Here is a 27241-nt window from a genome sequence, read left to right as displayed (position 1 = left end):
TAAAAAATCCACCTATCAATGCAGCAGTCACTGGTTCAATCCCTGGGTGAGGAAGGTCTCCTGGAGGAGGAAATGGCAACCCACTCAAGTATTCTTGCCTGGAAAATGCCATGGACAGGCGAGTGTGGCAGGCTGAAGTGCATGGGGTTGCACAGAGTTGGACATGACTGAGCATGCACTGTTGGCTGCATGCCGTCTTCACTGATATCTGAGTATAGTGAAGTGACGTGAAGTCGCTCAGTCGTGTCCGACTCTTTGCGACCCCGTGGACTGTAGCCTACCAGGCTCCTCCCTCCATGGGGTTCTCCAGGCAAGAATACTGGAGTGGGTTGCCATTTCCTTCTCCAGGGTATCTGAGTATAAAGCAATAGCAAAAACTTTTTGCTATACTCTGGCAGAATTGACAGCAGTTTGACCTCTAGATGATCACAGAATGTTTGTATAATATAAATTTGATGCTCACCTGGAAGTTGTTCATTAGGCCATAGGAACAAGGATTGGTTTCACAAGATGAAAAATCAAAGTTTAATTTGCAAGCTGCAGAAGTACAGTTTGTTAGCTCTGTTACAATGGTGTCATTAATGTTCCCAGTAGCATCCCGAACAACACATGAACCTGAAGCATAAGTGACAATGAGGACAAATAATCAAGCTAACATCTACCTTCATTTCAAAATTATATATACCCATAAAGAAATTTATGGTCCTGACTGTATGTACTTGCTTATAATATTAATATAAGCATTACAGTTAAGAAAGCTTTACCTGGAACAGAATCTGGAAAGCATCATGGTCCCCAGTATTGAGTCAGTGAAATGAAACCTTATTAAGTATGTATATATATATACACTTAAAATCTTTCAAACATCACTGTGAAAATGATATATTAGCAAAATAATTTCCTGCACTATTTGATTAAAATGTCCTAAAGCAAATACAGAAACACTATGTTGAAAGAGTTCCAAATGGCAGAAATAGTTTCACATACTCTGAATACTTTATATTTAAAATGTGCCAAAGATCAGACTTGAGGTAACGTCAATCTTCTGTGAGGAAAAGTAATTTAAACATGAATGAATTATATAATTCTATTTAAACCTTTGTATAAAGTAAGTCCACCTTGATAATATGAAAATGTAAGGTGGGAGGAGTCGGGGAGGGATAATCTGGGACTCTGGGGTAAGCAGATGTAAGCTATTACACATAGAATGAATAAAAAACAAAGTTCTACCATATAGCACAGGGAACTATATTCAATATCCTAGGATAAACTATAATGGAAAAGATTAGTAAAAATAATGTATACACACATATAACTGAGTCACTGTGCTGTAAAGCAGGAATTAACAACATTGTAAATCAACTCTACTGCAATAAAAAAAAAAAGAAAAAATTAAAGAAACTATATAGTATCTGAGATTTGCAGCAGACTAAATAATCAAATACTATGAAAAATCTATATTCTATAGTCAATGAATTTGGAGCTTGTGATTCTTTTGATTAGTAGTAGACTATGATTTATTCTTGTAGTAAAATTAAAATTTTTAACTGTAACCTTAATTTTTGAATTTAGACATTAAACACAATGCTTATACTTTAGGAATATGATTTCTGGATAGTCTTTAATTTTATGAATGTACAATAAATTCAAGACAAGACAGCATCTATAGTCAGTGTATGCAGATTATATGTAAAATCAGTAGTTATTAAATTTTTTTCTAGACTAGAATGTTTCAGTTAAAGAACCTATCTTAAATTGGTATTTCAAAATTATTTACTTACTTATAAATAAAAACACCAAAACCCTCTTTGTCGTGAAAACAATTTTTAAAGGCAGTGCCATTATCTTATTTTTGGCAGCAAAATTGGCTTCCTCACACATAAAAGATTTAGAGACTGGCTCACCTCTTAAGTCCTTTCTTCAAGTACTATAATATTATGATTCCATCAATGTATTAAAATAGCTTAAAATCATTAATTTAGTAATACTTTTCCTTCAATGCAGTATCTCCTATTAATTGAAATCAAATTTTTATGGTAAAATATGTCAGGTTCTGCATAATGGCCTTGAAATAATCCTAATAGAGTAAGATTATATAAAAATATAAAAAATAACCATCATAAACAAAAATATGCTAAAATTTGTGAAGATCAGAAAGTAAAATTCATTTACTTCTACACACGAATTATATTTTCTGTAAATATGTCTCAGTGAAATTTAAGAACCTGCCGATGAGATTTTACATAACTTTCTAACTTACTATATGATTAAATAAAAATCCCAGACAAGAAACAATAGAATACTTGGTGGCTTAGACAACATGTATTAAGTCACTACTAGCTTACTTAAGTACTTTTAAAGTAAAATACACAACTCCATGTCTTTTTATTGAAATAGCTCTTAATTTAAAAGTCAGAAATATAATGTCATGAAAACGAATATTTATAGTACATACATCATTAAATGCCTGAAACACAGAGAGAAATGTAAGGTTATTTACCTACAGATACTGCAATTCCTATGTAAACCAGCGTAGTAATTAAAATGGCTAAGAGCGTTCCTTTGGGTATGGCTGACTGAGGATCCTAGAAGACAAAAACGTTTTTTAAAGTCTACCTTTAAAAACAAATATATGTATATCATTTTTATATGAAATCAGTAAAGTACTTTATAATACTTACTGCAAGATCACCTGAGATATTTGCTCCGGCCAGAATGCCAGTTGCAGCAGGAAAAAAGATGGCAAATACAGAAAAAAAGGTCTCTTCTTCTCGAAAATCTGGCCCAAAGTTCTCATTAAATATTTCAGCTATAGAGAATAAAATATTTTTGGCAATTAATGGATAGTGGATTAGGCTGTAAAATTTTAGATTAAGAGTAAGTGGTGATCTATGATCCCTGACTTTTCTTCAGTTCCAGTAACTGGTAAATTCTTGAATATTTTCAGATTCAAGTATTGGTGTTCCTCTTTTCTTGTATGAGGAAAACAGTTTACATCCAAAATGGTGGTTTGATCTGATTCATGCACTATTATTTTGTATACCTTACTAATTATGTTTGAAATACCTCTAACTTGATTCTTAAGACAGGCCAAGAGGTCAAAGAAACAAGAAAGCAGGTAGAAGAAGAAAAAGTTCACACTAACCTGGAACTGTTTTTTCCCCTTACATCCAACTTATCTGTACTGTTTTCTCTATTTCCTAGGGGTGAACTGTTTCACTTTTGAGGCTATCCATCAGGCATCTAGATAATTTTTAGCTAAGACAAACTAGGTAAAGGCCCTTTCCATTTCAGTAATAATGAAAGTGTCAACCAGTTCCTACTATTTCCATCTATTCTAATAGGTCCTCAAATAGAAATAAACAATAAACTGTCATTCATCCATCCATTCATCCATCCATCCCGTATCTGAGTATACACCATGTGCCAATACTGGAGCCATCTGGTATCTCAAGGTACTGAGGAAGTCCAATAGCAACAAGCTACCTTCATGGAACTTAAAAGTATCAATAGTAGTAGCAGTAGTTGTAGTTTAGTTGCTAAGTTGTGTCCAACTCTTGTGACCCCATAGCCTGCCATGAATCTGTCCATAGGATTCTCCAGGCAAGAATACTGGAGTGGGTTGCCATTTCCTTCTCCAGGGGATCTTCCTGACCCAAGAATTGAACCCAAGTCTCTTGCATTGCAGGCAGATTCTTTACCCACTGAGCTATAAGGGAAGGAAGCCCTTGTAGTATCCATAGGGAGCTACCAAATAAGTTTAAAAAAAAAAAAAAAAGGCCACTGCAAACAGCAGTAAAAGTACTCAAGGGAAATAGGGTGTTGTGACAAATAATCAGAGAGAGATAATCTAATTCAATGTGTTTATTACACAAAGCTAAAGTGATGCAACTAAGGAGTTAACACTTAAGTTGAGACTTTATGGAGCAGGAATCAGCCATGCGACGTTCCAGGGAAAGAGTACACCAGGAATAACCAAGACATACAGAAAGGCCCTGAGGCAGGAAGAAGGTTTAGCAGTTTTGAAGAACAGAAAGAAGGCAAAGCTCTCACAGTACGGGGGGAGATGAAATGAAATAAATGGAAGGGATCAGCAGGGGTGAGATCATGCAAAAGTTTATTTTATAAGAGTTTAGATTTTGTCCTCAATATAATGAAAAGCCAAGGTGGGCACAGAATCATGCAAATGACATGGTATGATCGATGCTTATGTGGATGCTGCAGAGACAATGGACTGAAGGATCAGCATCTGAAGCAGGGGAACCAATTAGAAGGTTACTGTAGTGGTTCAATCTAGTGATGGCAGAATAATGTACTGATGGGAGGACTGGAAAGAGAACAAGTAGAAAACACTGAGATCCTGACTTCTTTCATGTATCAGAATGGAGAAGTTCAAGAAGGGTTAGTTAGGAGGGACATCAAATAAGCAGTTGAATATATATTTATATCTGGAGTTTAAAGGAGAGACCCAGAAATAGAAACATGTCAGTCTCTTGAAAGCATTTTGAGCCATGAGAATAGATACTGCCAAAGGAAAGAATATAGTTAGAAGGCCCAGGACAACACTGTACAACTCTGACATTTAGAGGATGAAAGAAGAGAAGGGTTAACAGGAGTAAAAGAGCGACCAGAGAATCAGGTAGGAAAGAACTCACTAGAATACAGTGTCTGACATCAAAGGAGAATGGGACAGCTAAATACAATGTTGCTGAGAGTCAGGAGACTAAAAAAAACAAGGAGTTTTTGTCAATCTAACATAGGCAGACCCTTTACCCTAAGGGAAAAGCAACTCTGATGCTATTGCAACTCTTCTCTCTGGCTTTCATTCTGCCTTGAAGAGAAGGTTCAGAATGGCAGCTCAGTGGAGGGAGTGGGGCGGAGATACAGCAAGACACTTTATAAAATAATAAATGACACATAAATTACACCTGTAGTGAAAGTTAACAGGCAGAATGAAAAGGGTTATGGAAGATGAAAACTGGAAAATTCTCACACAATTAATAATGTAAACTGTAGAATTACATTAAGAAACTATTTCTAGTTGCTTTCACAGTCTCAGGCACTTTTAGACTATTGTGTTTAAATACAACTAAAAGAATGGAAAGGCAACATTAGAACAGAAGTTACAATTTCAGTAACAAATTCCCCAAATGAGAAAAGTACTTTTCCTCAGTAGCACTGATTTCTCTGTTTTATTACCTTTCGTTTTGCTAATGATGAAAAATGAAAGATATAAATAAAAGTGATTTTTTTATTCCAATTATACAATAAATGTAAAGAAACCAAACTAAACTGGACTGTCAATTAGCGTTAGTCACTACACCAAACTCAATTACATTACAAAATATGAAAAATGTACTAAATGTATTTAACACTAGAATGCTATAATGTGTACCTTAAAAAAAAAAAAAAACATATTCTTTCTTACTTACACTTATAACCAAAGAAACCTTTGGGCTTCTTGCTCTCCAATGGGATAAATGTTCCTATGACGAAATCAGCTATAGCAAGTAGTAGAATCACCAAAAGAACAATCTGAGCCTGAAATTTTAAACGTTAAAAATCAAAATCAAATATACTGTGTCGATACACCAATTCAACGCCACTGGAATATAACTCCCGTTAAGGGAAAAGATTTCTGTCTTGTTTTCCCAGAGCCTCACACAGTGCTAAGCACAAAGCAGGTGCTTAATAACTTTTTGTTAAAGGAGCAATCTCAGAATGTTCAATACATTGGGGGAAAATGGAGAGCAAAAGTAGGGTCATGCCAACTATTTCCAAAATGAGTTAAAGATGTGCATGTTAAATGCACTAACACCACAAATGTTAAAATAGAGAAAAAAATTATAGTACTGATATTACCTTTAGTAACTCCCTGACATACTCCGTAATTCATTTTTTCTTACATATCTTTGATTACCTCTTCAAATGACTATTATTTCCAAATACTCCCCACCTTGCCAAATAGAAATGACCTTGTATGTAAACGTCTTTGAAAATGGCCACTTAGGAACCTTCAAAATCTAAAGGTATTACCATACCTTAGAACATACCTAAAACATAAGCTCTGAATGTTTGTACATTCAACATTTACAGAGGTCCCAATGATACCATTACTTACTTTTGCCTCCCACTCCATTCCAGCTACTGAGATACCTAAAAGGATCACCACTGTAATGGCTCCAATAATTCGAATATCATTGATTTCATCTATCATAAGTATGGAATGTTCCTACAAAAAGAAAATAATAGAATGAAAAATATTATTTACTTCAGCTAAATTCTTCCATTCTTTTTGAAACATTTTAGAGATATCACAGTTCTTCACAGATAGAAATTGAATAAATTCCTATTTAAGGAATGAATAGGGAGATCTAGCAAAAAAGAATGAATTATTATTTACTATTAAGATGTCACTCAAACATCTGAAGACATCAAAAATATGATCAAATATTAATACTGCTATATTTATAAAGACTCAAATTAAAGAAATGGATTGCTAACAAGCAAAGAAAAAAATCATAATATGACTAAGTAGTACTAATAGGATTATTTTAAAGTTACAAAGCAGAAATATATTTTGTATTCATTGTTGTTAGTGAATTCAGCTTTCAACAGTCTCTTCCAATGCATAAGGAAAAGAGATGAACACACTTTCATGCAGCTGTCCAAAGTCACACTGTTCCATTCTAAGAACAAAATTATTTGTGGCTAACATGATAACATTAAAAACATATACTAAATTAAGCAATGAAAGACTATGAATTCTTAATGATTGTACTGTTTGCTTACTTCCTTTTCTCTGTCCCTTTGGCCTAGGTAGCTAAGGTCAAGGCCAATGCAAGTATCAGTCCTTTTCAGATGTTACACTTCCTAATGTACCAAATAGTACAGTATAAGAAGTTACAACCTAACATGAACAACTACAGGTGTCATTCAAGATTCTTCTCAGTTAATAAAACTGAATCCTATTTCTACTGCTTTAACTACACACATACTAATTACTCTTTTCAACTAAGTTCTCTTCTCAACTCCAGGGCAGTATCACCAACCACTTCCTGGCCAGCTTGACTTACATACACCAAATTAGACATCCCAAACTGAAATGTTCTGTGTTCTCTATCTCACGGAAAATGGCATTACCATCCATCTAAATCAGTCCTCCTTTCTTGTTCTCTAATTTCCCACATCCCATCAATCAAGTCCACTTACTCAACTTATTAAAAACCACTCAAATACATCTCTCCAGCTCCACTCATCACGGATTTAATATTCACCAACATCTCTTCTCCCAGGATAGCTACAACCTTTTAAATTGTCTCCATGTCCAGTTGTGACCCCTCACAATTCTCTACACTGTAATCATATTTCTTGAGGCACCAAATCTGATCATCATGGATCTCAACTCCAGTTAAGATACAATCCAGGTTTAACAGCAAACAAGACCCTTCCTGACTTGATCCTTTCTTTCCTCCCTCTTATCTTAAACCTTGTGTCACTCTGTGCTTCAGCCATACTGAAGTATTTCCAGTTTTGTGTTTGTTTTTTTTTTTTAATAAGACACCATACTCTAACCCTTCCAGGTCTTTGTTTTCTTTTCTTTCCTATTTCCCTCATACCATATCTCACCTCTCCTATCTGGGTGCTAATGTCTTGACTCCCTTCCTTTGAAAATGCTGTCTTGACACATCTCTGCCATCCTACTCCAGGATGGCAAGTTAAGTGATCCTCCTAGTTTGTCAAGACCTCCTGCAGTTACCCATTTCTGACATTTGTTGGTCTGTCTCCCACACTAAACTTCTCGAAGGACGAGTTTTATGTTCCTTGCTGCTTTCATGGCATCTTACATGGTGAATGGCACGTAAATCCTCAGAGAAGATCCAGGATACAAATGATCGGAAAAAGGTGAATTACCTTAAGCAACTCCACCACAGTTTCTGCAAATCCAACCACATACATAGCAACTGCGACAGCATTGGCAAAAGCGAAGATCAGGCCAATTGCACCACCAAATTCTGGCCCTAGACTTCTAGATATTAAATAATATGCTCCTCCTAAGGAAAAGAAAAAAACACAAGTACTAATGTTAGAATTTTAAATGTCAAATAATCCTTTCAATTACACAAGAGTTCACAAACACATGCCACCAATGAACATAGCAGTTAAAGTAATAAGCAAGTGGGTGAGCATATTTTTAGGAAGAAACACCCAGAAAGAATTCTTTACAACCCACTTCATTCATAACAGTTCTGAACATCCAGAAAAATTTCCTCACATTAAATATAAAAATCATCCTGCTATTTAAATCCCTACTTTCTTTTCTAAAGCTTAGATTAAAATGGTAACAGCCTCCTCCTCATGATTCAGAGACATCAAGATCATTTCCCAATGATTTTCTAAGTAACATTTTTAATCTTAAATAACATTTAAAATGATAATTGACATGATTTCAGTTACTTAGTGTGGTAATTTGCTGAATGTGAATACTAAAGAAAAATGAAGGTATCACAAGAAATTTAATGAACAGCACATATTGACATCCTGAAGAGACATAGTTTTATCATGTGAGTGAGGGAAAGTCACTCATTAGTGTCTCTTTGCGACCCCATGTACTGTAAGTTCCATGGAATCCTCCAGGCCAGAATACTGGAGTGGGTAGCCTTTCCTTCTCCAAGGGATCTTCCCAACCCAGGAATCAAACCCAGATCTCCCGCATTGCAGGCGGATTCTTTACCAGCTGAGCCACAAGGGAAGCCCAGTTTTATCATAATAAAACTTAATTTTTACTAATTTATTAATAAATTTATATTATATTTAATACAATTTATATTAATTTATATTATAAATCCTGCCTAAATGGCAGAGTAGACAAAGACACTAAACGAGCTATCATCATGAAGCAGGTATTTTTCTAACTTAAATCAGTATTTTGATTCTGAGTCAGTGTAATACTTATCTAAAGTCTCTAAAAGCTCCCCTAAATTTCTTATTTTTGGTTTCTAGGTCATAATCAAAACTTAGTTTTAATAGTACTGAAGTTACATTAAGTTATATACATTTTTCTAGACACTGATGAAATATTCTATTCTTTTTGTTGATCAGTCTCTCAGTTGTGTCTGACTCTTTGCGACCCCGTGGACTGCAGCACATCAGGCTTCCCTGTCCATTACCATCTCCCAGAGCTTGCTCAAACTCATGTCCATTGAGTCAGTGATGCCATCCAACCATCTCATTCTCTGTCATCCCCTTCTCCTCCTGCCTTCAACCTTTCCCAGCATCAGAGTCTTTTCTAATGAGTCAGCTCTTTACATCAGGTGGTCCAAGTACTGGAGCTTCAGCATAGTCCTTCCAATGAATATTCAAGATTGACTTCCTTTAGGATTCACTGGTTTGATCTCCTTGCTGTCCAAAGGACTCTCAAGAGTATTCTCCAATGCCACAGTTCAAAAGCGTCAATTCTTTGGCACTTAGCCTTCTTTATGGTCCAACTCTCACATCCATACACGACTACTGGAAAAACCACAGCTTTGACTAGATGGACCTTTGCTGGCAAAGTAAAGCCTCTGCTCTTTAATAGGCTGTCTAGCTTTGTCCTAGCTTTTTTTCCAAGGAGCAAGCGTCTTTTAATTTCATGGCTGCAGTCACCATCTGCGGTGATTTTGGAACCCAAGAAAATAAAGTCTGTCATTGTTTCCACTGTTTCTCCATCTATTTATCATGAAGTGATGGGACCGGATGCCATGATCTTAGTTTTCTGAATGTTGAGTTTTAAGCCAGCTTTCTCACTCTCTCAGTTTCAATAAAGAGGCTCTTTAGTTTCTCTTCACTTTCTGCCTTAAGGAAGTCTTAAGACCATATAATGAAGACAAATGCAACAACAGATTCTACAATTTAATAAATTACTAAATATACAAACTTTATTTTGAAAATACCTGTAATAGTTTTGGGGGTTAATTTTATCAAGTTTCTCAAAATATTCTATACTTTAAACCTATCCACCAAAACTTCTTCATTACAGTAAGGCAGGCACAGATATAACACTGTAAAATAACTATAGGCCAATTAAAAAAAAACTTTCTTAGTAATTCACTTAATTAATAATTTTTATCATCTTTAAAATTCTGAAGAATTGCAATCTGATCATTTAGTATCAGTCTCATTTTTTAAAATGAGATGAAACGACAAAAATTTTCCCCAAATACTTCTGAACACTAAAAATCCTAATGGACTTACATATAATGACAATTTTTATATCAAAGAGCTAAAGTTAAAGATATTAAATCACATAATCACACAGAAAATCCCTAGAATATCATAATTATCACAGCCTATAGTTAATGAACATGTCATTTAATCTCAATATCAATAATGAATTAAGACAAGTATTTAACCTGACTTTATAGATAGGACAATTAAGTCACAATAAAAGGTTAACTGAAATCAGTCAGCCACTCATGTATTCCAGTAATTGACAATATTCTTTAGAAGGAGAAATACACCAAGAGAAGCTATAAAAGCACAGAATTCAGTTGTTGTGTGTTTAAAGTTTTGATTTTCTGATATTTCAAGTCTTTCTATTACTAATAAGAAAAAATATATATCTTAAAATGTATTTAACATTGGTAAAGATAAGTGGAAGGGAAATAATGAATATAAGTAACAAATTCTGACATTTCAGAACTATTTAAAAATCTTCCACTAATTGGGATACCTAAACTTAAAACCTAAGACCTAGTTTCACTACTTTTTAAAAGATTTTATTTTTTTTAATGAAAATAAAAAGTTATACATGAAGAATATTTTAAAAGCATCTGCTCATCTTCCTATAAATTCTTGATGAAAAGCAACAGTACTCTGCCCTATTTATTCTCATTTTTATTCCTGTGTCCTTGAGGCAACCAGTTTTAAGAGATTTCTCCCCCCACTTTTTTTCCTGAGCAACAAAAATAGTATAAACTATCTACTGCTCTGAAAGGATGGCCTATTTACTAATCAACATAGAGTGATATACATCTTAAAATAAAATTTTTATTTTGTAATTAAGTAAAATTACACATTTTATTTAAATCTAGCAAGTACAACTGACTCTTGAACAACACAGGTGTGAAATGCGCAGGTCCACTTATATGTGGATTTTTTTCAATAAATATACTGAAAATTTTTTTTGAGATTTATGATAATTTGAAAAAATTCACAGATGAATCACATGGTATAGAAATACAGAAAAAATTAAGAACAAGTTAGGTGTGTCATGAATACATAAAATGTATGTGGATACTAGTCTATCTTTACATAGGTTTAAGGTAAATGATACCTAATACGAAACTAATATATTAATTTTCTTTCTAATACATTAACTTTGCTCAGAGAATTAACATACAAAACAAGCTGTGCTCTGTCCCTCCCTCTCTGGTAATTAGAGAAACTGCGCATCATCACAGATAAGTGGTTTTTAAAAAATGTAACAGTGTTTATAATACTATACTATGAATATGACTGTAATACTGTATGCCATAAAAACTGTACAAGGATTCACTCATTAGTGCAGAGGCTAGGCTACCATGATACAGTCATATCATACTAGGCTAACGCAATCATATTGCTGCCTCTTTGTTTTCAGTGTGTGAACTGCTATACCTGTAAATAAATATAAATTCCATTTTTCACATTATCTTTTCATTTGTTAAATTTTTTTTAATTTCTCACATTTTAAAAAACTTCTGTTGGAATATAGTTGATTTGTATGATGTCTTGCTTTCAGGTGTACAGCAGTGAATCTTTTCATTTTATCTCTAGTGTTAGTAATGCACGTAACATATATAGTGTTTTGTATCATACAAGACTATTAATGCAGGTATTAACAAATGATTCATCTAGTAAAAGGATGATGTAAAACTTATAGCATCAGTATAGTAATGTAAATGTACTTTTTCCTCACTAGAATTTTCTTAATAACATTTTATTCTCTCTGGCTTAACTTTACTGTAAGAATACAGTATATAATACATATACACAAAATATGTGTTAATTGATGGTTTATTTTACCTACAAGGCTTCTGGTCAATAGTAATCTATAGTTAAGTTTTGGGGAACTCAAAAGTTATACAAGGATTTTCAACTGCATAGGGGTCATCAGCTTCTCTAACCTATGTGTTATTCAAGGGACAACTGTATGATTTATCATTCCCATTTTACATATGTGAAAATTAAGGCTTACAGAGGTTAAATAACTTGACCACATATAGTAAGGGAAGAAATGGGCTTAAACTCAAGTCTCTCTGAGTGCTTATTCAGTACAGTATGTGAAATTAAATAAGACTTTTTATTATCATTGAATAAGCTGAAGAGTATAAAAAAATTATGATGAATTAAAAGGCAACCACAGAAAAAAGAACTATTTTATTTACAAAAAAATCTGTTGTTCAAGCAAACACAGAAAGTCAATATAGAAAAGATATCCTCATGAACTCTCAAAATTTGGCTGTAAAATGCTCTGTCTTCTGAGTGTAGAAGACACCAATGAAGTAGACACCGGAGATGCTAAGCAAGGACAATACTATACACTGGGTTCCATCATTACTACAGATTGATTTGGGGATACATGTCCCTGCAGCTCTCAGTAGATTTCAAATCAATAACCAAAACTCTGACTAGGTTAATCAACAGCTACATGATTACTGGCCATAAAACAAGTCACTATATATTTCAAAGAACTGAAATGAGATAGCATTACTGACAATAGTGCTGAATTAAATGTATGGACTTCCCCTAAATATGTTTTAAATTATGCAACATATTTTTAAGTAACCCACTAGTAAAAGAACAAATCACAAGGGAAATTAAAAAGTATTTTGAACTGAACAGTAATGAAAAGAGAACCTATAAAAATTAGTGGGATAAACCTAAAGCAGGAATTACAGCTTTAAGTGCTAACATTAAAAAAAAAAAAGACACTTCTATTAAAAGTAAATAAATAATATGAAATCAATGATCTAAGCTTCTACCTTAAGAAAACAGAAAAAAAGGAAAGCCTAATGTAGGAAAAAAAGAAAAAGTTAAAACCACGGGTGTAGAAAACAATAGAGAAAAATCGATTAAGGTGAAAATGGACAAACTCTTTGAAAATATTGTCAGAACTATGACAAGAACAGTAAATTGAAATACTCCTAAGAAATTAAATTTGTAATACACACACACACACACACAAAACCACAAGCCCAAGTAGCTTCACCAGTGAGGAAGAAATAAGATCAATTTTACAAAAACTCTTTCAGAAAACTGAGGAAGAACCAATACTAGCCAACATCCCTTATGAGTTGAGCTTAATCCTAATACCAAAACTGACACAGATTATTGCAAAAAAAGAAAATTTTAGACAAATATTTCTCATGATCATAGATTCAAAAGTTGTTAACAAAATGTTAACAAGTAAAAACTTGCAGAAACCATAATACTTTATGACCAAATATATCTTTGATCTTTGTGGGGTTTATGCCACAAATGCTAGGTTACTGAGATTCAAAATACCAGATAATTTTGATAATAACAGAATAAGAGAATAAAACCACATACCCATTTCAACAGATGTAGAAAAAGTGTAACAAAATCCAACATTCATTCATGATAAATACAACCAGCAATCTAGAAATAGAACTGTCTCAATCTGAAAAATTATATCTTCCAGAACTCCACAGTTAACATCTTAACAGTGATATATTCAACTCAGTCCCCGTAAAACTGGCAACACTACAAGGATGTTTATTCTCACCGCTTCTTCACCATGGTACTGAAGGTCCTATCTATTTCACCAGACTGACAAAATAGAAGGAGAGGGAAAAAGAGAGGGAGAGAAGAAAACACTAAAGATTGAAAAGAAAAGAGTATAAACCATGTCTGTTCACAGATGACGACTTTATGTTTAGCAAAGTCACAGAAGCAAGACACATAAGTCTACTGCATTTCTACACACAGTCATTAAAAAATTTGGAAAATGAAATTTACAATTACCATTTACCAGATGAAAAACATGACTGAGGGATAAATTGAACAAAACATGTAAGATCTCTATACTGAAAAATATACAACACTGCTGACAGAAACAAAGATCTAAATAAACAGAAAGATACACCATGTTTAGAGACTGGAAGATTCAATATTGTTAACATGACCATTCTTCCCCGCCAAAAATTTTAAGAATGAAATCCCAAAGTCCCAGCGAGGTTTTCTGTGTTTAGAGAAATTGATACTGCCAATTCAAAAATTTTATATGGCAATACACAGAACCTAGAAGAGTCAAAACAATTTTGAAAAAGAACAAAAGTTTAAAGACTTAGAACTTATAAAGCCAAGCAATCAAAACAGGGTAGTCCTGGAATAACTGGTATAAGAATAAATGAATCAATGGAACAGGATACAATAAAGACAATAAACAGAAAATTTGGTTTTCAACAACAGCACCAAAACTAATTCAGTATGGAGTAGATAGTTTGTTGACAAATGGCTATCTATGGGGCCATGGTGGGGGGGTGACAGTAGCAGGGAGAAACACAATCTCGGTCTCACATAATGTGACCCTGTTCATAGTTAAAAATCTAAAACCCATACTCAACAATTATCTGTTGATGAACTGAAATACAAGGTATATAAAAATTTGATCTTAGTCACATAGGTAGGTCTCTACCGATTTTAGATTCTCAGAACTACCTATCAGAAATTTGATGTGGTCTGGGCTTTTATTTGAAAGTGTACTGACCTCTGTTTTTAATGCTCCAAACCATAAAGTGGTTGAAGAACTGATCCCTTCTATTGCTCAGTTCATATAATACATTATAAATCAAAAACCACCTCCATATTACATCTCCATATTACATATTACATCTCCATATTATAAAAGGCTGCCTGTGGTTGTCCTCTATTTCATAAATGAGTTGATATTCAGAGATTAATTGTCCGTGGACAGAAGAAACTCTGGCCTGTGAAATTGAGGAAACACAGATCTGAGTGACAGTGGAAGCTGGCCAGCACCATCTGAGTTGCAGAACCTGTAAATTCTGTAAAATAGGAGCTTTCAAGAACACTGGCAGGATTTGCAGGACGGGAAAGAGTTCTGGGCTGCACGTGTATATGGCTAGGGCAGGGAGTATGCCAGAGGAGAAGGAAAGAGGGGACTCCATCAGCTAGTTGGTAGTGCTAGTTCTACTCCCTGGAAATAGAGGACTGAGGAGATGGTTCTCTAACTTGCCACTAATAGCTTCAAATAGTACCCTCCTCCCATTATTACTATAATCCAATCAAGACTGAAACTAAAAACCTTGCATTTTCTAAGTTTTAACTCTTTTTTCCCCCCTGAATGTTTCCATATTATTTTTATCCTAGACTTCATAATCGGACACCATTATACTTCTTTAAAGGGCTTCCCTGGTAGCTCAGCTGGTAAGGAATCCACCTGCAAGGCAGAAGACCCCAGTTCAATTCCTGGGTCAAGAAGACCCCCTGGAGAAGGGATAGGCTACCCACTCCAGTATTCTTGGGCTTCTCTGATGGTTCACTCGGTAAAGAATCTGCCTGCAATGCAGGAGACCTGGGTTCAATCCCTGAGTTGAGAAGATCCCCTGGAGGAGGGCATGGCAATCCACTCCAGTATTCTTCCCAGGAGAATTCCCATGGACAAGAGGAGCCTGGCTGTCTGCAGTCCATGGGGTCACAAAGAGTTGAACACGACTGAGCGACTAAGCACGGAATAGCACATTTCTTTACAAGTTGACAGTTAATTTCTATTTTTAAAAAAACTATACTTCTCTAGATTCTACCTGTTTAAATCTCTAAAAGGTACTGTTAAAGTCAATGTAAAGGCTACTTAGTAACATTAAATCTCTCCTATGGCATAAAGAACATTTCACACACTTCCATGGAGTTGGAAGCACACACCTTATAAAGTGAGAATAAAATATTATTCAGTATTAATATAGAAAAATACATAATTCAGTTAAGAATCAAGATAAAACAAATCAAACTGTCCACTACCTCAAAATAGTTTATATTAATTACTACATGCTCAAGTTTAAAAGAGGGCTCTTGAAAACAGAATTATTAAACAGAGCAACCATAAACAGCAATATTTTGAGTAAAATATTTTCTTGTTAATTCCCTTAATAGTCAACTTTCAATCCTCAGTGATTGGGCTAGAAGGCATCCAGTGCCGATATTGCTATTCCCATTGTATCTCTACCTGAGTCTTTGCACCCTGACCTTCTAGATAGCTGCAGCTTTCCTGCTCTCCTCTTATGCAGCCCTTTCAAGGAAGAAGTCAAAATTAAGTCCTCAGTGATTGGGACAGAGGGCATTCAATGCAGGCACCCCTGGTCCCACAATACTGAAAGATAACTCCATCTATACATGAACCAAGTCTGAAAGCTTGTTTTAAACCATAACCCCCTCTCTATCTTTTTGCTCCCTGCAAAACTTTATTGAACAAGGATGCCTTGTTCCAGAGAGATTCCCAGTCTGGCATTTGCTGCTGTCATCCTGTAGTCTCATTTGTAAGTTCCTCTTTTCCCTGCCCGTCTATGCTTCCTGGAGCTACAGGCACAAGGTGCTTCACATTCAGTACTTCAAAGGTGCTCTTATTAAGTAAAGCGTTTACAGAACTGGGATATTCCAATTTCTTTTTCTTCTTCACTTATTTTATAGAATAATTACCTAAAGGATAAATCTCTTATTAATTTCTTTCTTATACTGAGTTGAGGTAAGGAAATTTTCATTCAGAAAACTTGATTCTGATTCACACTAGATTCTTTAACAATTTTCAAAATAAGTTAGTTCTCTAGCATTCTACAAAGGTAAAAATGAGATTTTGTGTGTTTGTGTGATGCCTGTGAAGCTAGGAATTTTATCTTATATTATGCTTTCATTTAAATCAGTTATAATTAGTAGTAGTACTCCTGTTCAAACTATCCAAAGTGTTAGCTTTTTCAAGTTGGCTCCTCAGTCCTTTTAACATGAAACAATAGCCTTTGTTCGGAGAAGGCAATGGCAAGCCACTCCAGTACTCTTGCCTAGAAAATCCCATGGATGGAGGAGCCTGGTAGGCTGCAGTCCGTGGGGTCACTAAGGGTTGGACACGACTGAGCGACTTCACTTACACTTTTCACTTTCACACATTGGAGAAGGAAATGGCAACCCACTCCAGTGTTCTTGCCTGGAGAATCCCAGGGACGGGGGAGCCTGGTGGGCTTCCGTCTACGGGGTCACACAGAGTCGGACACGACTGAAGTGACTTAGCAGCAGCAGCAGCAGCAATAGCCTTTGTTATCTTCTTTACTTACTGATGAGAAACGATGTCTAGATTGTCTAGTACATTTCCTACCCAGATGTGGAATCAATAATTTCTCCAAGGTTCCTTTGAATGAAAATACACAATGTGGGCACTAGGGGTGCTCATTGGTACTGGGGTGACCATCTGTGACAGGTGATTTTTGTGGAGAGAGCTAAGAAATACATTCTTTGGGATAGACTGTATGAGTCATACTGGTATTTTTAATTTAGAATCATGAATACAGAATAAAATGTAATCTCACCAGTTTTATACCTATATCTACTTTTTCCCCTGTGGAAATAGTTTTACCAAGAAACCAAAATAAATTCTGTTAGGGATCTCAAAGTCTATGAAGCATATATAGAGGAGACAGGAGTTTACATTAATTGCAAGAATCTACAGGAACTTTCACTGCAGATAATGCAGCTCACTTATATTCTATAAAAGATCAGCTGGGTTTCTAACATCACTGACTGATCTAAATGAAAAATGAATGCCTTCTAGCAAAGCTTCAAAGTATTTGGTCATTTCTTTAAATTAATGGCTTCTCTTTTCCTATAGGTTTCATTATCTCAGCAAACATATTTATTTTGTCATTTAAGAATAAGTGGTAACATAAGAATTTCAAATTATATAATTCCAGATATTGTTTTTTTTTCCCCTATAGTTAGTCTTCTCTGTAAACTGACTTAACGTTTTGAGGGAACTCAGACAAAACTGCAATATGGTACTTTGTTGGGACACAGCTTCACGCATTCCACATTCTCATACTTTGTCCGTGTCCCAGGACAGAAGATTAGATACAAGTCTCCGAAGTATTTGTAAAAATATATGAAAACTACTGGTAGTACTGCATGAAGTGGCTTTTTAGTCACAGTGCAGGAAAATCTATACTTTCCAGAAGTTTGAACTCACATAGAGAACAGTTTGGGGTTTGTGCTGACAGTGGGTCCATGCCCCACTCCCCTTAAGGCTCACAACCTAGATTTGAAGGGCTGAAGACAAGGAGAAAGTCGATGATAATTTGCTGATCCTCTCAAATAACTAATACTGCATCAATTTCTCCTTCCACTTCCATTCCCTAATAGCAGCAGAATGAAATGAAGCATGGGACACCTAGTACACAAGCAACCGAGGATCTCTCAGCATTGCCCGATTAACTCTTTGGCATACCCACATCTTAGACCCCAACTTCATGTACACATAAAGCAGCCAACACATAGTCATAACTGTACTGATATGAGCTACCGGCTTCCCCAGGGCCACAGTGATCTGAATCCTCTGGTACATAAGATATATGAAGACAACTGGGGAAAAATGAAAAGCTGAATCTGGATCTTTCTCCAAGTACTAACACAGATAAAGCAGGAATTGTATGCATGTAACGTTAAATACAGATCTGCAAAATAGTTGAGGCTGATGCCTTTCTCAGTTGATCTGCTACGATGAACTTATAGAAGCTGGTACATATCTTCTCTTCTTTCTCTCAGCATCTTCCCCTCCAGCTGAATGATAAGTTCTGCTTTGGAAAATGGATTTCTTTTCTTCTTCTTCTCAGAGGTCCCAAAGCCATTCTCCTGCTGTCTTGGGTATTCTTCCTGGGAAGAGTAAAACCTCACAAGGCAGATCTTGTGGGCTCCAATACAACAGGCCTCAGGGTACCCCCAGAAGAGAGCTGGAGTTGAGGGTATGGATTCAGAGCCCCAGGTTTAACTCACACAAACTGTTAAGACCATGAGGAAAGAACTCTGCCTACATTTCCTTCAGTGGGGAGGAATGATGTGACACCTGTATAATACTGACCAAATGCAGGCTGCACAACACTAATCCAAGGGTGAAATCCCGGGAGAAGGTAACAAAGGGTGCCTCAATGGAGAAGAAGCCCAGTTAGAAGCTCCATTCTTGCTACCAGACACCTGAACAGCTGAACAATTTGAAGCATACATGTTTGTGTATGGATGAATTTAAAATTTTATATTCAAAATCTACTTTAGAAGTGCCCAACAGCAACTTTCTTGCCTATATAGAACCCAAAATGCTGTTTTTAAGGTAAAAAATAGAAATATTTTTAAATCTGTTTATTTAGTATGAGTAATCCAATGATGATGATGCGACAATACTGAATTTACCTCCTCGTACAAACCCATTCGTAGCTATTGCTGATGTAGACAATCCTGTGATAGTTGTCACAACAGTGGCCATTGCTATTACAATGACTGACAGACCTTTAGGGAAAAAGAAAAGAAAAGCTGAGAATACTTTTAGTCTCATTTAAATCTGCCACATCTAGAAATGACGAGTCTAAGTATACTGAATTAACATTATAACTATAACTTACAAATTATTTTTAACCCATTTTAGATCAAATCTAGAATTAGAAAAAGGGACATTACTACAACTGTCCGACACGAAGGAGAGTGTAGCTTAGAATGATTTCAGCTGACTGAATTTTATGAAGTTTAGAGCCTCCACACACACTCAGTTACTCTGCCGACTCATCCTCAAATGAATCAACAGTACGTAACTTCACTCACCTATTCCAGCCTGACCCACAATCCATGACAATCTAATAAAGAGCATCACTCCCCAAATGTTTAACATACAACGTACCTAGAAGAGAAAGAGCCAAGTCACAGATGAAAAGTTAAACTAAACACAATACACAGTAAATGCTCAACTAGCCAATAGTTGGATAACATACTTTAAAACTACAGAAAGTCATTTCAAATCTCTTATCCGAAGATTTTCTTTAACGTATTTTAAAAAAGAGCTTTAGTGAGAGCTTCAATGTGAGCTAATTAAAGTATAAATATGATGCAATATATGAGTGTGTATATATTTTACACACACAGACAAATTATCTGAAGGAGCAGAAGCAAATGAACAACAAAGATACAAGGGCTATTTTAAGACTTTAGCCCTAAAGAAGAGCAGTGTATGTTCTCCCCTTTTCAATCCAAGTAAGTTTAATTTTTAACTTACTCCTTAATAACATCCTCATTTCATAATTTCTAAGTAGCCTTAAATATTCTATATTTGTCAACTCAAATGCTAACTATTCACACGTTTCAGAAACCAAAACTCTTCATAAGACAGTATCCTCAACTTATTTTTACTTCTATTTATTATGCTCATACATAGTATAGAGTCTTCTGAAATGCTAAAATCTAAGAATAGGCAAACAATACAACCCACAGGATAAAATGCATTCTACCAACTAGACAATAAAACTACGACTAGAACTGGAACTTTCCCTCTACTGGAACTTTCCCTCTACTCCCCTAAATGTCAATACAACTCAATTTAGTGCTTCCAAAGTCTCAATCAGACTGTCTACACTAGTTAGATCCTTAGAGCCTATTCAAACACAGGAAGAAAAAAAAAAAAGTAAATCTGAACCTTAGTTACCTAAACCTTCTACAGAAGTGATCTCAACATAAATATTTCTCCTATATTCTGCTGCTTAGCTTCTACACATTTCTCTTCAAAAGACAATCTGGTTGCAGGAAAGGAAGCAGGCACATTTCAGCTATGCTGCCTGCCTGGCTTCCTTAATTCTGCTGTTCCTATCAATATAGTAGCTTCATACTTAATTTCTGAGAAGTGACAATATGTGAGATTCATAAGAGGTTATAAAATATAATTCAGAGGTAAACAAATGAATAAGCATATTTCCTTTACCCAATTTAATACCCAGAAGAAAAGGAGGTGTAAGTTATTATTTTGGTTCTCCTTAAAAACCAGATAAAACAGTTTTAGGAACAGAAAACATTATTTGAGAATTAATGATAATACTCGGAAGACTTTCTAATAAACAGAAATATGTGACTCTAAAATTAAGTCTATAGGTACATACTAGTACACCCTTAATCCAGCCAAACTTCACGACTCCTTTACTTTCCGCAGTGTACGTGACCACAGCCTCTCTGGTTGGCGTGCTTTCTTCTCCATTTGCAAAGCCATCCTCAAAAGGTTCCTGGTCATAAGAGGAAATGTGAATTATGCTTAAGAATTATTTAACATTTAAAACTACTTGATAAAACAAACATCACTAAACACACTTAACCATGTTTAAGGGGCACAGTACAGAATTCCAAGAACCAAGAGTTTCTAAACATTTTACCCGAAAGTGAAAATCAATCAGTTGTGTCCGACTCTTTGTAACCCCATGGACTATACAGTCCATGAATTCTCCAGGCCAGAATACTGAAGTGGGTAGCCTTTCCCTTCTCCAGGGGATCTTCCCAACCCAGGGATCGAAAATGTAAATCAATAAAGCAGAAGAAAACCTTAATCATTGAGTTTTAAATCTGTAAATCTTATTGTGACAGCAAATCCATTTTAATAATTTCAAATTTTAATTACATTTTGGTGGTATCCACAGAACACAAAGAATACTATTTGCGAAGTATAGGATAGCCAGGTGGGTCAATTCAGGCCTTGTTTCTCTAGTCACAACTTCCTATTGCCTGGATGCATCCAACCCTTATCTGAAATGTCAGTGTTAACACTGTCCAACTCCTCTTTGGAAGCAATGAAGAGTTTTCTCTGTACAGCGGAGAGCAGGACTGTGCTGACCCCGAGGTTCACTCCTAACCCCTGTCTTTACTGAGCACTTCATTCAGTGCTCCTCACTCTTTCCTCTCTAACTTTTCTCAGATTCAGACATGAACTGGTTGATACAGTACATTTTCACAAGTGTTTCCCTCTAAGGCTTTTATGTTTCACGTCTGATTCTATAATTCTTAGTTTCTGTTCTTTACATTCTTTTTCCCTGTTCATAGTTCCTTTTAAAAAATCATTTTCAGTGGTTACACCCTCTACTGAATTCTGAATATAATTTTTCTCACAAAAATGAGCTGAAGCAAGTTTTGTGTTACAACAGAGTGAAATGTATGTAATAACACAAACTTCCTGTTTTTCTTTGACTTCTGTTAGCCAAGTAGGTTCAAATCCATTGCTGCTGATGGTTTTTCAAAGTGCTGTCAACCAAGACCTGCTGTTGTTTAGTGGCTAAGTTCTGTCCAACTCTTTTGCGACCCCATGGACTATAGCCTGCCAGGCTTCTCTGTGTATGGGATTTCCCAGGCAAAGATACTGGAGTCGGTTGCCATTTCCTTCTCCAGGGAATCTTTCCAACCCAGGGATTGAACCTGTGTCTCTTACACTGGCACGCAGATTCTTAACTACTGAGCTGCATGTGTTTTTCATTTATCCTGTGTATACATATAGGAGAATTGCTAGGCCATGAAGTACTTGTTGCAATGACTACATCTTTTCATCTTTCTCACCTCTTCTTCTCTACCAGACAGCAGACTGTCACTCCTCATTTCAATGTATCTGCCTATTTTTAGCCCTCTTTCTCATGTAGAATTTGACATAAACCAGTAACAGCGAAACATGTTAGAAACATGTACAAACAGGAAAAATGTAATCAGGGACCTGGTAGCTCAGCACCCCACTTTGCTTTACCTCCACTGTCGTTATTGTTCTAGGGAGTGGGACATCACTGATGAGTTCCCCAAGTCTGGCCCCCAAAAGAGAACTGATGACTCAACTGTTCCATTATTCAAATAAAACAAGAACAAAAATGTCTGCCTCTTAATTCAATTAACTTTAAAATAGCCAGAAGTTCCTTAGATTTCACTCTAGGACATTTAATGCTCTTCAGTTATAAAATAACACTTTAAATTATTATATAACCTGCAAGTATTACAAGAAAATTCAATACCTATAATAATAAAGACTTTCTATTCCCATTTCTATTAAAAGAAAACTAAAGATGTGTGTACCTAATAGGCTACTTTCACCAAGGCTAAGTACTAATGTCGGTGTCTTTAATAATTCAGAAGCAAGATGGCATCTCAAAATTTTTGCTGTGGGTGTTTACTAGAATTCCACCTTAAAGTTGAAGATCTAGCAATAATTATACTAGTTTCCATTATACTATGAACTATATTTAAAACACAAAATAAGGTTTTTCTGCATGAATAATGTATTTTAAAACAAAGATGAATCCAAATAAACTTTTAACTTCCTTATCATGTTACAACAGCTCTACTTTAAAAAGTGTTATTAATTTTAAAATACAATTCAAAAATTAAAATCAATTATGTCATTTATATTTAAATCAATAAATTTAAATTAATGAAATTGGGTTTATAATTATATTAATTTCCAAAATAATAGGAAACCAAAGTAGAATACACATTTTGTTTCTATAAATACATAAGTTTCAGAGAAATACGGCAACTGTTGAGTATGGCATTTTATCTACACATGCACACACACTATTATATATAAATCTTATTATCAGAAGAATTTCACATGTACAATTATGGACTATATATTATACTGACAGAAGGTACATAAATAAAATCTTTTATCTATCTACCGTTTTTAGAGAAACAATGTTTTTTTTACTGTTTTTCATATAATGAATACAATGTCAAAAATAAATGATTTTCTGGATAATACCATATTGAATGAGATAGACCAACTTAATTTAAATATATTTGGGGAAATAATCTTTCAAAATGTAGCACTGTGAGCCTGAACCTAGAAAGCAGGGATGGAGACTGGGAGTAAGAACGGGGTGAGAAAGAGAGGAAGAGGCAAGGGAAACAAGGGAGACACATAGAGGCAGGCCCTCAGTGACCGGAAGGATTTCTCAATGAGACAGACAGAGATACTGATAAATTACATCAGTCTGAAAAGAACTGGACACATTGGATTTGAGGAGCCATGAAACAAAAAGTTATATCAGGATATTAAAACATTCATGACTGGAACTTAGGAGACGGGCCAGGGATAAAGAGCTAGTGGGAAAAGCTATGGGAAAAAAATGAAAAGAGAAACTTTTGGGAGAGAAAACCTGAGTAACTGACCATTTGTCTGAGAATACAAAAAATATAAGAATGAAAGGGAACTCTGATTTCCATGGTCATCACTTCTTCGAATTTTTACACTATGGATTCTCTCCCTTGTATATTCAAATTTCTACCTCAACTTGATTATACCTTGATTTCTACCTCTAATCATGGTTATCTTTTTGCTATACACTGCACATCCCTCCTCCAAATGCCCAGCCAAATTTGCTGAAATATACAATATATTTATCAATGCACACCCATCTGGCTTCACCACGCTACAACACTGAAATGTTTCAAGACATTCAAAGACTTCTCTGCTGCCAAATATAATAAATCTAATGTACATTTTTTAGTCTCTCTCTTAAAGGTCTTTTGAAGTAACTCATAATACTGTTGACAAACCCCTCTTTTTTCAAACATTTTTTGAAATACCATACTCTCTCAGCCTCTTCCCCCTAGCATTTAAATGGCAGAAGTCAATTCAACACTTGGTCTTAGACCCATCTCTTTTTTTCACCCTATTTCTTCCCTATGGTCATCTCACCAGATCTGTAGCTTTAACCACCATACATGTGACGAGTAGTGATGGCTCCCATACATTTCCAGATCAGATCTCCCCTCTGAATTTCAGCCCTCTATGTACATACTGATGTTATCACTTGAACAGTTCATTATGTTTACTACTCTAGCTCTCACCATATAAGAAAAAAAGAAATTGTCAATGTATCACAAACAACAGCTTTTTTTCTAAATGAAAAGGAGAGGGAGGTAGTTTCTCTGTTTTGGATTAGTTTTTAATTTTTAAAGGTTTCAGTGAACACCTAAATATCAAAAAAGGTATCTGATCAGAAAGTAAGTTCTTAAAAATTAAAACTGTTTATAATATAAATTAATTCAGATTTATTCTGCATGTCTTTAAGAATTTACAGTTTTTCAGTTTCTAATATCCAAAAAGTAACTTGTCTTTTAATTCACTGGTTTCAATTATCTTTTACATATCAGAAGTCATAGTTCATATTCTGCGTGACCTAAGAGAAAATACTACTTCAATACAAGGGGTTGGTTTAATGATGATTCCTCAGTAAAAAAAAAAAAACATTTCTTGCCAAATTGACCTGTTGTTTCTTCCCTAACAAAAGAATTTTCCTGAGTATTTTAGAGACAACCTAGGATGAAGCCAGATTTCTTTTTACAATAATGGACAAAAACAAAGCTTTAGGAAAAAGTACTTATCCAAGGATTTTTTAATTACAATTAAAAACGTCTCACTGGCTCTGTAACCTAGAGTGCAGTAATATCTTCTGTGTACATCCTCACCATGGGCACGCCAATGCACTTTTCATTGACAAATGCTTTAAGTACATATTACATTAAAATGTCACAGTTGTTCTCTTTCTTTGGACATCCCAGTTATTTAAGTCCACAAAATTTTCATCTCAAGTGTACAAAGTAGTATAGATGGTGTTTGTGACATCACTAGACAAGGATGTGAATACCCACGAAAGATGATCGTGCAGGGATCAGAATGATTTATGATCACATGCTTTCTCCAAAGTTGAATAAAGGGGCTTATTATTCTGCAAAGGAAAATCAAGACTGTCTAGACAATGCAACTTCTCAATACAGTTAAAAAATACTAATAACACATTTTGGGCAAAGCCTATTCCCTGTCTATTCATTTTTATACAAATTCATTCTGTTTTTACAATTAAACTAGTAAAGGCTTGGTAAAAAGTATCTCAGCTTGGCAATTTTAGATCATAGCAGGCAAAAGACGGTAAGTTACACACTTTTTTTTTTAATTTGGGAGGAGGGGGAAATGTTTGGGTTTTTATTGCTTTACTGATGTTTTAAAGAACTAACTGAGCAAGGCTGTATCAAACCATCTCTTGAGGTCTATGGCTACTAAAATATTGTTTCCAGACAGACTTAAGGCTGTTGAAATATGGACACCCTTTGAAGAGGGAAATGTTCTAATCCCTCAAAATAACTCCTGATATTCTTCTGTTATTTGAAGATTCTACAGTTGCAAAAAGCAGTTTCTGGGCATAAACTACAACCACATCCTTCCATTCATTCATTAAACAAATGTTTACTAATTGATTTTATTAAGAACCATGCTAGGGAATTTTCAGCCCTCCCAGAATTCATATTTTTATAGTAGAGACCAAAAATGAAAAGGAGGTTTTCTATCTTTTATCCAGCGAATTTTCTACTATACCAATAAGTCTCAACCAGTCAGAGAAATGGTTGGGTGCTTCTTTTCAAGTCACAGCCTCTTTATGACAGTTTGTTTCCTAATCTGTAAAATGGGATAATAATCCCTGCCTACGTGCACCATCTCCTTGGAGTCTCCAAACTGTAAATAAGGATCAATGTGTTACAGCCACATACAGCAGTTGAGCCTTCTTCAGTTCAGTTCAGTTCAGTCGCTCAGTCATGTCCGACTCTCCGCGACCCCATCAATCACAGCACGCCAGGCCTCCCTGTCCATCACCAACTCCCGGAGTTCACTCAAACTCATGTCCACAGAGTCGGTGATGCCATCCAGCCATCTCATTCTCGGTCGTCCCCTTCTCCTCCCGCCCCCAACCTTTCCTAGCATCAGAGTCTTTTCCAGTGAGTCAACTCGTCGCATGAGGTGGCCAAAGTACTGCAGTTTCAGCTTTAGTCCTTCCAATGAACACCCAGGATTGATCTCCTTTAGAATGGGCTGGTTGGATCTCCTTGCAGTACAAGGGACTCAAGAGTCTTCTCCAACACCACAGTTCAAAAGCATCAATTCTTTGGCGATCAGCTTTCTTCACAGTCCAACTCTCACATCCATACATGACCACAGGAAAAACCATAGCCTTGAATAGACAGACCTTTGTTGGCAAAGTAATGTCTCTGCTTTTTAATATACTATCAAGGTTGGTCATAACTTTCCTTCCAAGGAGTAAGCGTCTTTTAATTTCATGGCTGTAATCAGCATCTGCAGTGATTTTGGAGTCCAAAAAAATAAAGTCTGACACTGTTTCCACTGTTTTTCCATCTATTTCCCATGAAGTGATGG

At 35.4% G+C, this 27241-nt stretch overlaps 1 protein-coding gene across 1 annotated transcript in view; it reads right to left on the bottom strand.

The window, feature by feature from the left end:
- SLC12A2 (solute carrier family 12 member 2) overlaps positions 1 to 27241 on the bottom strand; it is a 110653-nt gene that overhangs the window by 62033 nt on the left and 21379 nt on the right. The window contains exons 2-10 of the mRNA XM_055428856.2: positions 21171 to 21290; positions 19849 to 19924; positions 19444 to 19539; positions 7915 to 8054; positions 6122 to 6232; positions 5433 to 5541; positions 2682 to 2809; positions 2501 to 2585; positions 464 to 615 (exon numbers count right to left, since the gene is read on the bottom strand). Coding sequence (XP_055284831.2) covers positions 464 to 615; positions 2501 to 2585; positions 2682 to 2809; positions 5433 to 5541; positions 6122 to 6232; positions 7915 to 8054; positions 19444 to 19539; positions 19849 to 19924; positions 21171 to 21290 — 1017 coding nt within the window. The remainder of the gene's footprint in view (positions 1 to 463; positions 616 to 2500; positions 2586 to 2681; positions 2810 to 5432; positions 5542 to 6121; positions 6233 to 7914; positions 8055 to 19443; positions 19540 to 19848; positions 19925 to 21170; positions 21291 to 27241) is intronic.

Source organism: Moschus berezovskii, chromosome 8, assembly GCF_049115385.1.
Source record: "Moschus berezovskii isolate FMDL1 chromosome 8, NW_MosBer_1.0, whole genome shotgun sequence".
Lineage (NCBI taxonomy): Eukaryota > Metazoa > Chordata > Mammalia > Artiodactyla > Moschidae > Moschus > Moschus berezovskii.
Note: the sequence above shows the minus strand (reverse complement) of the source record. Positions and strands in the feature narration are given on the sequence as shown.